At 37.9% G+C, this 15,675-nt stretch overlaps 1 protein-coding gene across 4 annotated transcripts in view; it reads right to left on the reverse strand.

Annotated features, from left to right (window-relative positions):
• LOC114650899 (rho GTPase-activating protein 6) overlaps nt 1-15,675 on the reverse strand; it is a 611,037-nt gene that overhangs the window by 21,379 nt on the left and 573,983 nt on the right. For all 4 annotated transcript variants that reach the window (XM_051926806.1, XM_051926807.1, XM_028800818.2 and 1 more), the window contains 2 exons: nt 9,885-9,940; nt 5,463-5,613 (listed from right to left, as the gene is read on the reverse strand). In XM_051926806.1, coding sequence (XP_051782766.1) covers nt 5,463-5,613; nt 9,885-9,940 — 207 coding nt within the window. The remainder of the gene's footprint in view (nt 1-5,462; nt 5,614-9,884; nt 9,941-15,675) is intronic.

The following is a 15,675-nucleotide window of genomic DNA, read 5'->3' on the forward strand; positions in this document are numbered from 1 at the left end:
CATGAATCTATGGATAAAAAAACTAAGAAATTATGTGATGTCTTCAAGTCACCAATGACCAAAATCCATAATGTTTCCAGCACCTTGTTGAATTCATGCCTTCAGGCCATTCTGGAGGTCAAATAGGTCATACATTCTGCGGGCTATGTGTACTTAATAAAGTCACTAATGAGGGTATATCCTGTAGTATGCAAAATCAATTTGTGTATTCAGTCTACTGTTAAAGACCATATTTTAATGTTATCCTCAGAAGCACACTTGACTTTTGTGGAAAAAATCACAAGTAACATTATATTTTAAAGAAAACATTTCCAGGAAATTTGAAAGAGGGAGTTAGAAGTTTCTAGCATAGGAACAGAGCATTTTTGGCCACAATAATACCTAAAGATAAAATATGGTGCTGGAGGCACATAAGGGAAAGACTACAAATCTTGAGGAAGTAAAATAGTTAGGCAAAGGAATATTAGTGGCCATAAGACTGGTGGTGACAAAACCCAAATGCTTAATGTAAGAATCCACAAGAGGTTTTTTTTATAGAAAGTACATTTCATCTAAAGTGGCTTTTAAAAGAATTTTGGAAGTTGTGCCTTACTATGATTGCCTTTGCCTAGTTTTGTTCCTTTGAGTGCTTTGCTATGACATTCTTGTGCAGTAACTGTATTTATCAATAAATATCTGCATAATCTTGATAAATATCTCCAAAAAAGGTGGAAAAAAGTTGGAGCAATTGAAAAGGTGGTGCAATTTCTTTTACATAACTTCCATAACCGCATTTTTAAAAGTGCTATTAGTGTAACTGAGTCCTGTGATGGACTTGCACTTGTTGGTTCCTGCCTTGCAGCCAGGATAGGCTTTGGCCCTTCATTACCCTAAACTGGGTAACTGGGTTTAGTAATGTAATACGGATGTAAAATGACAAGCCACTTCTGACATTCTGGGTATAACAGTACAATCGTTAGTCATTTACTGTTACTAATTAATGTACTAAAATACCCAAGCACAATGTCAAATAAGAAGACATTCCTTTGAACAGCTAGTGAAAAATAACTACTTTGAAATTCTTAACTGTAAATAAAGTCAAATATAATACCCTCTGCCATACTGGTGTCTTAATCTGACTTAGAGAAAGCAAAACAACTTTTTCACTAATCCCTTCCATTTAATACTTAGTGTAAGGTTTCAAATGTAATCATCTGGCACATCAATAGAGATTATCTCTGACCTCAGCTTATTTTTTTCCTTCATCACAGTCTTTAGTGAGTTGGAGAATGGGTGTGCTTGAGATAGCACAACATCTTTCAAATCTCTAAGAAATTGCCTATAACCAATGGGGTATTAAATTTCTAATAACCCATTTCTATACATTCATAGTCCACATCTAAATACACCCTTTTCTATTCCTTGTATGCATCTGAGAGCTTGTCATCCATTTTAATGGCGACGTTTAGAAAACACTATTTTTGTGTTCACATTCGTGCATTTGTTAAAGATTCTCACAAGATTTTAGGCCATTTTCCTGTAAAGTCAAATTTCTCTTTAACGCAGCTTGTCAGTGTGAGGGTCTCAGTCATAATAAGCACAGGTAATAAGGCCAAGATACTCCATCCCCAGCAACTGCTTCCAGAATCATTGAGTAATTTTCATAAGCTCTCAGGCCTATGAACTCATATAATCTCTCTGTCCTCCATCCCTGCATGTCCTGGGTCTGACCCTAGCTCTACTCAGTTAGATGTACCTGGTAACACACACTCCCCATCATGGGAGACGTCCAAAGGATATCCTTATTACATATCCAAACCATCTCGTTACTCACTGAGGTGGAACTACAGGTGTGGTTCATGGTTTCTCAATTTTAGGTGTGATTTGTTAAATTTAAGTGGAAGTGTCAATCATGAAAATCATTTATGGATTTCTCTTTGTCTGATCGCCACTAATGATCTTGTGAAGTATGAGTGAAGTGCAACAGGCTACTCTGACTTGTCTGCAAAAAAAGACATACAAATACCACAAAAAATCATACTGGAAACAAACAAATAATTTCAGTTATCAAAGAAAACTAAAGGACCGATGGCTTTAAGGGAGCTATGGGAGGCCAAACTAGTGGTCCCCGACCTTTTTGACAGCAATGACCACTTTAATTGCAGCAACCGATGGAGGTTGGGGATATTACCATAATGAAGAATCAGTGGGAGCCCATAACTTCTGTTCCTGCAACCAGGCAATCCCATTTGGGGACGATGGAAGACAGTGACACACAAAGTATGTTGCTTATGTTCAGTCTACTCTGTAATCTCGTTTGGTTGCTGTCACTGCAGAAAACCCTGCCTTACAAACATAGGATGTTGGAAATGGAAGCAGACTTTTCAGTGCTTTTGTGGCAACTTCAGGATATTCTGCCTTGACTTTAATCCAAAACGTATGGAGATTTGAAGTTGTCTCAAACATACTTTTAAGGCCACCATCATTTGTAACCTCACGCAGCTGATCCTCTTCAAGCACAGACAAAGTTGATTCACCTGCCTTATTCACAAATGGGTCACAGATCCATTCCTTCCCATTTCGGGGGTCTTTTGTGGTTGGGAATAATGCTCAAACTCTATTGAAAGCTGAGACAGGTGATTATACACCAGCTGGGAGAAAGAATCTTGGCTTGGTATCTTTAACAACCTCTGCTAACATTTGAAACATATCAAAAATCCCAATGTTCATTTGTCGGCCCCATAAATCAAGTTTGGCTTTGAATGCAGCCACTTTATCTGCCAACTTGAACAACGGGTATCTTCTGCCTCTGCCCCATGTGCTGCTGCTCTACCACTGCCTCAGATTTTCCTCCTCAGGCTCCTTCAGCACTCCTCCAGCCTGGCTGGATACTGAGTCTGCAGAGTGGGTAAAGGTGGGGTGCCATAGTGCCTGAATGCCAGTTCATATTGTGATGTTTCTGAACTCTTTTGGGATACCCCCCACCCAACAGGAACATCATGCTGAAGTGCGTCCCGAAGCGCAGTTGCTTCACAGTAGAGCTGTGAGCCTGCTGTTGCCCCGGCAACAGATAAACAGTCTTAAACAGGTGTGGTGATTGCACTTCAGGATGCTCTTCGGTGTGTTGTCCCGTTGACGGAAGTCACAAGAGAGTTTAGAAACCTCACATTTTCTTGAATGAGTGCCGCATTAATAGGAATGTTTCTTGAACGAGCATCACTGAACCACATACAAACTCTTCAAATGCAGCAGTTTGCATACGTTTGCAACCCGAGATTTTTCTTCTTTTTTGCATATAACAAAGATATATGCATTGCATTTGTCATTCCAACAGATTGCACATCACAAACATTAACACTGTTATTGTTTTTTTGTTTCTGCCGTTTCTATAGGAGGGTGACAATGAGTTAAATTCCAATGGATGTTTTTCAAATGTTGACAAGCAATAAGCAAAAGGTATCACTGAAAACCACAGAAAACAAAAACAGCAAAAGAAAAAAAAAAACAGTACGAGGAAAGTTCGAAGAAAGAAATTTTTTTTACAATTTTTCTGTTTGGGATCGTTGTGCAAATGTGCACAACTGCGCTACGACCACAGATCTAACTGCTCTGTGAATGATTCATTCAAGCATTTCAAGGTCACTTCGTTGTAATGAAAGTATCTGCTGAATGTACTTAGTAGTAACACGATTTCTATAGACTCATGTTATATGGGGAAACTGTTGGGACCATAAAAATACTTTGTTGTAATACTCTCTCACCTCGGTCTCTCTCCTCTCTCTGCGCCACTGCAAAGCCCCGCCCGCCAAGTGTTCTGAAAAGTCTGAGTGAGTCTCTGTTGCCGGCAGTTCTCTTGCAGTCCGGCTGTCAGATGGCTGCGGCCCGGTAGTGGGCTGTGGACCGGGGGTTAGGGACCCCTGCTTTACAGAGTATCAAGGCTCAAAACACATATTACCTATTACATGCACTTGGTACAACTGCTGGAGAGGTTGTTCATATTGCTTCTTAATAACCACAAAAGCAATTTTTTTGTGTTTGGTTGCTATTGTTAACTTTTAAATTGTCAGTCTCTTCTACAATAATGCTTGGTTTCACTGCCAGACCGATCAGCTGTAGATGTTTCATAACTATTAACCAACCCAAAGTTAAACCTTCTTCAAATTTTACTGTAGTTATTGGAATTTTAATGTGCTGTGAGGTACTCAGGAAGGTGCTGGACAACTGTTTAAATAATAAACGATGGAATTTAGTTTTTTGCTCCTCTTCTGACAGAAAATTCTTTGTCTAAGATATGGTCACTAGTCCATTATAGTGACCTGTCTCACACACATACACACACCCACACTCATATGAGGCCAGTTTAAAATCACTAATTAATCTAATATTCATGTCTAGGATATGAGAAGAAATTTTGTATAAATCTATGTATGTACTGCATGGTGTTTGCATGTTTGGTTTATATGATTGTTAAGTATTACTTTAATAATAGTGTACTGCATTTGTAAATAAATGCAGCATGCTACAAAAAATAAACTAAATGTATATACTGAATATCTATTATGTGACTTATTAGTTAATTATATTCCCAATTAATACTGCTTTTCTTACATTTTTGCAATGTTTGTTGTTTTATCATTCTTGTGTAATCTGTTTTGAAATATGACAGTGAGTTTGACTCTGTTTTATTTGGAACAATGTTAAATACCTATTAAAATAATGAACAGTCTCACTTCTGTTTTTAATTGACAAAGTGTTTAGTGTTCAAGGTAAATAAATAAATACATGCAAAGAATAAACTCGAGCTGTTTTACATTTGACAAGCTACGAAGCATTCTTAGACAGTCTACCCTACCAAAAACAATCAAACTGAATTCAGCACCACTGTGACCTTGAAAACAAATTAACAGGTTTGAAAATTGGCACATGGGTGCCAACTATGTCAGTTCAATGCTCCTTCTAAAAGAACACAATGCTATCAAATATGGTGAATATTTCTAAAAAAAACATTCCACGTCACAACAGAAACAAGTTGAACAATCATATAATAAATCATAGTACTACAATACTGCTTATTTTTAAGAATAAAACACATTTTCTTAGGCTATTCACAGTTTTTTTTCATTTAGCTTCTATTTGCCAAAAGGTTTTTGCTTTACCCCTGCAATGTCGATTACAGAGAAATTCTTTTCATAAGCCACCTAACACCTTTTCTCCTTACCAGATAACTTTTCACTTCTATTTCTACCTTTTCCTTTAGTTATGTGTTTGTCTTTTTCTTTTTCTCTGAAACTCTACACATCCACTTAATCATTCTCAAAATGTTTGACGCTGAGTTTGTAAAGAATTATTTACAATCAGTGTGTAAAATATTATATACAATTCTTGGAACATTTTACTCCAGGGGAATTTATCTGTAATGGTTTAACAGATCTACCACTTCTGAATGCTTCACATGATATTTTCATTAAATGGCAGATACTCACACAATGTGTTGATGAAGGCAGTGTAGAGCTCTCTGGTAAGAAGTGGGTCTGGAATGTCTCTGAGGAATTCTTTCAGCAAAGCTGCAACATCATGAACACTGTGTTCCTCGTCTAGCACAACATCTACACCACGGTCAAACTCCTCCCTAAGCTGAAATGTCAAGAATTTTTATTACCTTTTAGATACACTGGGTTTCAAACAGACTTTTGTTATATTCATATTTGGCATCAATACAACACATTCAAAATCTCTAAATTTCAGTTTTTAATTAAATTAAACATATGACATCATTACCTGGAAGACTTAAGAGAGCAACATGTTTTGGTAAGGCACTTTTTCCTAAATATTATGATATATTTTATTTTCCTAAATATTTTTTCAAATGTATTTATTAAAAGTCACTTATGAAAAGGGAATTGTGAGAGATCTAAAGACTGCTTCTATCACTCATTTAGTATTCATCTTTATTAGTGCTCTAAATATTACACTATATGTTGTCAATTAAAATATACATCATGCTCACAACACAACTATACCAACAGACAGACAAATGACCATGCCAGATCACATCTGTGCATTCAAGGTTGTCATTCAGCTGAAACTTTTGGAATGGCTATGCAAATAATATAAGCCAAATAATATAAACTGAAATAATAAAATACAAAAAATTGACAAGGATGACAGAAGGGTACTTAATAAATTACTTGCCATTGTGGACAAAGACATTTACCCTTTCTATGACATTCTCCTTCTGACAGAAAGAACACCATCAAGAACAGGCAGATCCTAATGCGCTGGCACAGACAGTCCTATGGGAGGTAATTTCTGCCAGCAGCCATAACACGTTATAATGAATTTCCTAACTGCCACAATGGTGCTGATATCTTACTTTCTGAAGGGTACTGAGTTGTTGCTTGCACTATAATACAGTACATTCATTCAAACAAGCTGTCCCCTTTATATGTATTATTTTTGGAGACCTTAATTGTAGAGATTAACTAATGGATGTAAGATCTAATATCATGTGAGAAAGATGAAAGGCTTGCCTTGAATTACAAACTGTATTCATTTGCCCTGTGTTTTGAACATGATTTTTTCTTTGATGTGGTCTCCTATGAAGCATACAGAAAAAAAAAAAGTGATTGTGAATCAACTTAACCTGCTTTGGTGCAAATAAAAATGACAACAGGCGCAGTAGAGAGGCAACAGCAAGACAACCTCCAAAAAGGGAATGGAGGCCACAGACAATTGCTCTCTCCTTATCCTTCCTGACAGATTCTTCCCTAGTTTTGCATTTTGCTAGTGCCCTTGTCACTACTGGTAGAATGATGCAGTACCTGCAGCTGATTCAGCTTGCACAGGTAGTGCCGCTCCTGCAGGATGGCACATCTATATGTGCCATTACAAGAAGGTCTGTTGTGTCTCCCAGCACAGTCTCAAGAGCATGGAGGAGACACCAAAAGACGGGCCATTACACGAAGAGAGCTGGACAAGGCCATAGAAGGTCATCAACACAGCAACAGGACTGGAATCTGCTCCTATTGCAAGAAGTAACAAGAGGATCACTACAAGAGCCATACAAAATGATCTCCAGCTGGCTACTGGTACGCATGTTTCTGACCAAACTGTCAGAAACAGACTTCATGAGGGTGGCATGAGGGCCCGATATCCTCTAGTGGGACCTGTGTTCATAGCCCATCATTTTGCAGCTTGATTGGCATTTGCCAGCAAATACCACAATTGGCAGCTCAGCCACTGGTGCCCCATTCTCTTCACATATGAGAGCAACTTCACACTAATCACATGTGACAGATGTGAAAATGCCTGGAGACGCCGTGGTGAACTTTATGTAAACTGCAACACCATCCAGCATTACCAGTTTGGCAGGGGGTCAGTGATAGTCTGGGGAGGCATATCCTTGGAGGGTCAGAGAGACCTCTACGTACTAGGCAACGGTACCCTGACAGCTGTTAGGCACTGGGATGAAATCCCTACAGCCACTGCGGCCTTCCAGAACCCCTGCCATAAATGATGGAGACTTCAAGAATTAATGTTGTCCAGTTAAGTACATTTTTTACATTTATGGTGTACAGTATATAAAATACAGTGAAACCTTTTCAAAACTTAAAATTGATTTTTCATCAGGTGCTCTTGTTTTCATAGGTATGATGGGTAACTCTAGTCTAATATTTCCAATAGATTTTAAGAAGTTTATTCTTTTCATTAATTCTTTACTCATCATCTGTAGATTAAACTTTCACATGTCCTTGACTTTCACCTGTGTGGACTCACTTTCTACAATAGTTTAAACTTTTGAAATCCTATTGCCTGCTTGTTTGAGTGCTATCGCAGGTTTATTATCTATTTTACTTATTGCAGATTAAACTTTCTAAAGTGTCTGTCATTCTGGACTTGAAAAGCATGCCCCAAAAGTATTCTGACTATTCTGCTGTGGATAAAAACACTCCAATCTGGCTTCACATATTTGCTTTCTGCAAATTCTTCATTAACTTTCTAACTTAAGTTTTACTTGTCCCTATTGTAAATGCCCAAACCAATTGACTTTAAAAAGTGGTGTGCATCTTAAAACTAGGAATTTTAAGTACATTACCTCTCATGTGACCACTGCTGTTTATAGATATCTTTCTTTTAAAATGAGACCAATCACCATTCACTTCACATGTATAAGTACATCATTGTAGATGAAAAGGATTAAAAATGTAGAAAGAGTTTCAAAAACTGTTAGCAAACACCAAAAAAAGAGGCTTGCTGTAATTGGAACAGTCTAATCAAACAAACTACTTTTCACTGATGTCAATGTGTGGAACATTGTATGTACAGTATCTTAGTCCATTAGCAAAAGTCCAAATATATATGACAAAAATACCAGATCCTCTAAGCTAATACTTGCTGCAACATCCTGTCTATAACAACACAAAGTCTTTTTCTATTATTTTCTCATATTACACTATTCTTCTGATTAGAAATATACCAAATATTTTATATTTTAAGTGTACACATAACCATTGCCCTTCTTAATTCATGGTTTTAGTTAGGTTTATGTCCTGAGACTCAAATGGCTAAACCAAGAACAATATTTGCTTTCAGTCAAACAATTTTGAAATACAGTAAGTTTGCTTCATTATAATGCTGGATCATCATCCTGGAACCACATTGCAGCTTTCTGAAACAGGCAACTAGTTTTTGCTCAGTACTTAGAAAGATCACAATGCCAATCACATTAATTTGCTGCCACAGGCAGCAAAACAGCAGTAGCAATCTACTCCATATTTCATGAGGAGTACAAAATTCTTAACTTTCTATGCAGCCTTCCTGTGAGGTTAAACATACTGATGACGTGAGTGAACGGTGTTTAATTCTAATCTCCTCTAACCATAGCACCCTGTCCCATTCAAAAACCATTTGACAAACTCCAAACGATTCGGTTTGTTTCTTGTTATTGGTAACTGCATTTTTGTGGCATTCCTTCCAAATATGCCATCAGCTATAAGGTACTATCTAATGTGGATCCGGAGATATGATGCTCGCAAGATGCAATCAGATGCTTCAGTTCTCCAATTGGAACATCTTTGATTCATATTTCCTCCATCACTATAAGATTTTCACCTTTATTCTGTATACCAGGTACTTGACTGTAGTTCATTTTATAGAACATCAACTGGCCAATTTTATGAATTGGTTTTCTGTTATTCTCCCAGTTTAATGTAGCGGAACATATTAAGTTCATGTCTGTGATGCTTGCCTACAGAGTAGTCCACGGGTTAGCACCTATGTACAGTATATGGAGACACTTGTGAGATCCTTTGCTTCTTCTTGACAACTCAGGTCTGACAAAAGGTGTCTGGTGATGTCACCTCTGTGTGACATCAATCCTCAATTCAGACTCTTTTCATGTGTAGCTCCTAGCTGGAGGAATGAGCTGTCTAACTTCATTCACAGTTCTGACTTCCTTGATGGTTTTAAGAAGCATTTGAAGACTCTCTTGTTTAATGAATTTTTGTCTAACACACATTTAGTTTTTATAACAAAAGAAGTATAACTAGATAGAATTTTGTTCTGAGCTCTTCAATTGCAATGATCAGTTTTGTGACCTTGTCCTGTAACACTTGTTTCTAAACAGTCCTCTAGACTGATGTTTACTTGATTATGTTGACCTTTTTTTGTAAGTTGTTTTAGATAAAAGAATCTGCTAAGCAAACAAATGTAAAGGTAATGTACACATACATATAGTTTAAAAAAAAAAGGATTATATGGACTTTTTTTAAAGGTACAATTAAAAAAAAATGATACATAATTTCATATAGCTGTCACTATATATATTGTACAATGTATACAAGCAATCAAATTCACTGACATTTATTCTTTAAGCTTACAAAAATATTTTAAACAAAATATCTTACTTGTCGTACTCTCTTCTTTGAACTTCCAACTCTGAATATCCCTACTGTCTGAAGCCCTGAAATAAAAAAAATAATGGTTTTCACAAATTTTATTAATCATAATTTGTATTTATAATGCCATCTTTATTATGTGTTCTGTTTGCCCATTTTCTGGGCATGTTTTCCCTTAAATGGTCATGAGAAGCCACGATTTCTACCATGTCCGACAATACACAGTCACAGTATATAAATTCATTAACTAATATAGCAAAGATATTTTTGTCTTTTTTATTGACCAAAAATAATTTGGATGACATGTTTAGAAAGGAAATATATATAATATAAGAATGACTTGATGTAGGAGAATGAAAACAATAGCACGCCATAAAACTCAAATAACAAGTTTTTTTATCGGCCAGGATTGACTTCTAATTAATTAATTGGGCTGGAACAAATACAGTCAGTAAAGTTCTCTGGGATTGAACTTGGGAACCCTTCAGATTGCTGAATGGAAAACTTTAACATAATACTTGCAAACCTGCTTAATCTAATTCAGGGTCATTACAAGCTGGAACCTAACCTGGGTGCAAGTTTGGAAACTGACCTAGACAATGTGCCAGTCCATTGCAGGGACCACATACACAACATTCATATTCCCATTCACAATGTATATTTTAGGATCAAAGGATAAAAATGCTTTATACAATAATTTACAATAAAATAGACACATAAAATAACACATCTCTAAGAGTTTCATCTCTCCCCACCTGCTTCAAGCACACAGCCATCATCCCTGTCCCAAAGAAAAATAAAGTAGACTGCCCTAATGATTACCGCCCAGTAGCACTTACTCCCATAGCCATGAAGTGCTTTGACAGGCTGGTGCTAGAACACACCAAGGACATCATACCTGACGGTTTGGACCTCCTCCAGTTTGCCTACCATTGCAACAGGTCCACTGAGGATGCCATCTCCATAACTTCACACCACCCTGTCTCATCTGGAGAACAAGAACTGTTATGCCAGGCTGCTGTTTGTGGACTACAGCTCTGCATTTAACACCATCATTCCAACCCAGCTCATCGCTAAACTCCTGGATCTGGGGCTTAGCTCTTCACTGTGAAACTGGGTACTGAACTTCCCCACGGGCAGACCTCAGCATGTGCATATTGGTGGAAAAACCTCCTCCATCATCACCATCAACACTGGCACCCCGCAGGGCAGCGTGCTGAGCCCCCTGCTTTACTCTCTCTGCACCCATGACTGCATAGCTAAGTACAGCTCTAACACCATCCTCAGGTTTGCTGACGATACCACAGTAATAGGTCTGATCAATGAGAATGATGAGACGGCCTACAGGGAGGAGGTCAGACTCCTGTCAGAATGGTGTCAGGACAACAACCTCACCCTCAGCGTTAGCAAAACTAAGGAGATGATTGTGGATTTCTGCAAGCATGCAACAAAGCACAGCCCCATCTACATCGGAGGTGAGGTTGTGGAGCAGGTCAGCAGCTTTAGGTTCCTCGGAGTCACCCTCACTGATGACCTTAAATGGGCAAGTCACACTGTGGCAGTAGTCAAGAAACAACGCCTCTACTTCCTCAGGAGACTAAGTAAAGCCCGGATGTCCCCCACAACCCTGTGCAGATTCTACAGGTATACTGTGGAATCCATCCTGACAGGATGCATCACATCCTGGTACAGCAACTGCTCAGTTTAGGACTGCAGAGCTCTGCAGTGTGTGGTGAACACAGCACAGCAGATCATGGGCACACAGCTCCTTGCGATCCATGACAGCCACACTACACGCTGTCTCAGGAAAGTGAACCATATCAGGTGGGACCCAGCCACCCTGCACTGTCACTTTTCACCCTTCTCCCATCTGGGAAGTACATTCGGATGCACACCTCCAGCTTCAGGAACAGTTTCTACCCAACTGCAATCAGACTCATGAACAATCAGTAACCTTGCGTCACCTTCACTGCTACCTGCACATATACTTCTGCCACTGTCTCTATTTATTCCTAGGATTCTGGTTTTATTAATTTACTTATTTATATTCATTTATTTATTGTGTGTGGGTTTTTTTTGTCTATGTTCACTGTCTGCAGGGGCACATGCAAGCAAGCATTTCATTGTACATGGTACTTGTACTTGTATACATGACAATAAAGAATTGAAAAATTGAAATTGACATATAAATGCAACAGATACTGTAGTTGTATAAATGAATAGAACAATGAGAAACAGACATTGCAGACAGAGCTGATTAAAACTATGTTGTCTAATGTGAAGAGACAAATGCAGAAAGATGGTATTTTACTGTCTGAAAAAAGAGAGACAGATAGGCAGAATAAGCACTATATTAAAATGGGATCAGATACACAGATTCACATAAAAGGTAGTTTATAAAACAAACTAAGAGACAGATAGAGACTGATGGATAAAGTGGTATATAAAATAAAGTGTCAGACAGATAAATGAACAAATCATACAAGACATTATATCTATAGGTTTGCAGGAAAAGGGCATAAAGAAAAAAAATCACTCCATCTATTCATCCAGTACAAGTTTGTCATAGCCGAGTTTATCTAGGTAGCACTGTGCACAAGTTAAGAAACAAATCTTAATGACAGGACATTCAGTAGGATCATTTAAATGGCATCAATTAATTTGGAATGCATATTTTTAGGGTATGGGAAGTAAATCAAGTATAGGCAGAAAGATTAAGGTATATGAAAGTATTATGTGAAAAGGGTACATAGAGTGCAAATAAAAATTGAGTTTCTGGAGCACTGAGACAACAGTGCTAACCACTATGAGACAACTCTACATTGAAAAGTACAGTTTAATGTAAAAATGTGTTCATATTTTAGTAAGCTGCAGGACCCCAATTGAAGACCGGTACATATCAGTTTAATGACCACGTCCACAGTGATGAAGCACGGTTGGCAGAAGGGAAGAAAAAGTTAATGGAAGACATAACACATACAAAATAAAAGAAAAACATACTAAACTGTTTTTATAATATTCTAATGCTGATTACATATTTTTAAGTAGCCCAAAGTTTTAGGAGATATAATGCAATCTCCAGAATTTCTAAAAAATGTATAAATAACATTAGTAAATTACGTCAACACTTGCCAATAAATTCCTTCTGCCTTTGTAACTTTTTAAAGGCACTGAGGTGGCCTTTCGGCAGCAAGCAAGTTGATAATAACAGTACAACCTCAAACCTACTTTATATGTTTTGGGTAGGGGTAATAAGTCTTCAGGAAATAGCACTGGACAAAGTGGCAGTCCTTTAGGTTTGTTCAACTAACCTGCCATATTTCTGTGTTTGTGAAAAGAAACTCGAAGACAGATGAAAACCTGCACTGGGATTTGAATCCAGGATGCTAATTCCATGAGGCAACAACACTTACCAATACACCATTGTGCTGCCTTAGTATGGGAATATTTACAGTATGCGGAAATACTTGAGCACATTTAAGACAGCCACCAGGAGGCAGCTGGAACACACAGTAATTCACCATGGCACAGTTAAACATGTAAATAAAGATACTGCTGTGATCTTCTGTTTGTATCTGAATCCAAAATTACAATGTAATCATTTATTTCAGCCAAAATTATTAAAAAAAAAAACCCAAAATGTTACAACATGAAAACCATTAGCTGTTCAATATGTAGCTAAAATATCAATAACAACAAAAAATTCAAAAACAAAAAGCAAATGTAAAAATTACTGGATGAGGGGATAAATGAGATTGTGTATCTCTTACACTTGACAATTTATGAAAATCTCACCCACAACCCAGGCTAAAATAGAAATGGCATATTGTAACAATAATAATAATAAGAAGAAGAAGCAATCTTGTAGCAGCTCCTGACATAATCATGAATGTCAAGGAAACTATCAAGAACCTGGAACCAGGCAAAGCGTACAGATACCTTGGTGATGTCGAGAGTGATGACATGAACCACAATCTGATGAAGTCCAAGATCAGCAAAGAGTACTATCATCAAGTGTGACCTGCCATCAAGACAGAGCTCAGCTCACAAAATAAGATCTCAGCCATCAACAGCTTGAATGTACCAGTTGCTCTATATAGATTTGGCATTACCTTCTAAATGTGCAAGCAGATGCAGAGTATCTCTACATCTCACGACGCCAAGGAGACTGAGGACTTTTAGAGGTCAAGACAGCAGAGAAGGTTACCATTGTCGCTCTGTGCAAGTACCTTGAGTGGACCGGCTTCTGCAATTGCTGCATAAACACCACAAAGCTCTGCATGATCACAAATCCATTGTGAAGAGAAGCCACAAATAAAAAAGGTATGGTTTACCAGAGACCACTAGTGCTAGTAGTGAGAAAACCAAGCAGTTACTCAAGTCCAACTTCATGGAGGCGAGGATGCAGTGCTACATAAAACCACTACACTGCCAGTTCTTCAACAACCTGGACAAGCCATTCGTCAACAAGGATCTAATACATGCATGGCTTCAAAGTGCATGTCTCAAGGGTGAAACTAAAAGCCTCATCACAGCCACTCAAGATTAGGCCTTGAACAGCTGGGAAGATGAGGATTCCACTGGCCACATGGTGTCTGGATGCCATGTACAGGCCCCGAAGGAACATCTTGAATGTCACAACAAGGTCACTATGTACCTGCACTGGGCAGTATGCTCACAGATGGGTGTTCCGATGGTGCACTAGTGGTATGAGAATACACCAAACAGAGTCATTGATAAAGGAGACTTTGTCATCATTTGAATCAAGACCATTCCTGCAGACCGTACCATCACCACCAACAGGCCAGACATCGTTCTCTATGACATGAAGAGCAAGTTGTGTGCCTTCATCAATGTAACATCCTGAGTAAGGATGCAGAGAAGATCTTCAAGTATAAAAACCTTGAGGTCGAAAGCAGTTGGAAAAACTCCCATGTAGAGTCAGCAAGATCCAAAAGATTGCACTCCTCTGAATGGCCTGCATTCTTAAGATGAGTCCTCTGCTGAACAACAAGCCTAGTTGAAGCCTATTCCAGCAGTATCTAAAGTAAAGCAGGAAGCAACAGTGGACAGGATGACATACCTCTGCAGAAGCGATTCATGTACACAGCCACACTTGCAATCATAATTGGGACCTAAACATAATCACTAAATTAACCTAACACCCACGTCTTTAATATGGAGGAAGAAAGCTTGACTACCTGGAGAAAACCCAAACAGAAACTGGAAGCAAGCTCCAGTTTCCAAAAAGACAGACCTGCTCCAGGATTCAAACTCAGACAGCTGAATATTTGAGAAAGCACTAATAATTACATCATTGGGCTTATTTCTTTTCGGCTAACATTAAATTTCTGGAATCTGTTTCAAATTAATTTTTCTAGTACTCATAGGAGCAGATTAAACCACTTTTATGGATCTTCAGTTAAGGAACAATTAAGCTGTATAACCTCTTGTAAAAAACAACTAGCTATTCAATAATTTAATAGTTTATGATGTCTGTCCAAATGCTGTGGAATTCCTTTACCCAGTTTTGTATCACTAATCTATTCTTTTGCTCAAATACTGTATGAGGCAAAAGATGACTTCTTACTGAATGTTTGCAAAATAACCACATATGACACTGGATAAAAAAAAGAAAACTTGTGTCTAAGAATGTGTCAGGTAGAAACTTAACCTCTGTTATAGCTGTATGGAATCTTGGGTTGAAAAAAGAGGATACAAAAGGCTTGATTTCAGTTCTGCTGAGGTCACTTTTGGTACAGTATAAAGAACCATCTGGTTTATTTAGATGACATTTCTG

This window comes from Erpetoichthys calabaricus, chromosome 4 (assembly GCF_900747795.2).
Source record: "Erpetoichthys calabaricus chromosome 4, fErpCal1.3, whole genome shotgun sequence".
In the NCBI taxonomy this organism is placed as follows: Eukaryota; Metazoa; Chordata; class Cladistia; order Polypteriformes; family Polypteridae; genus Erpetoichthys; species Erpetoichthys calabaricus.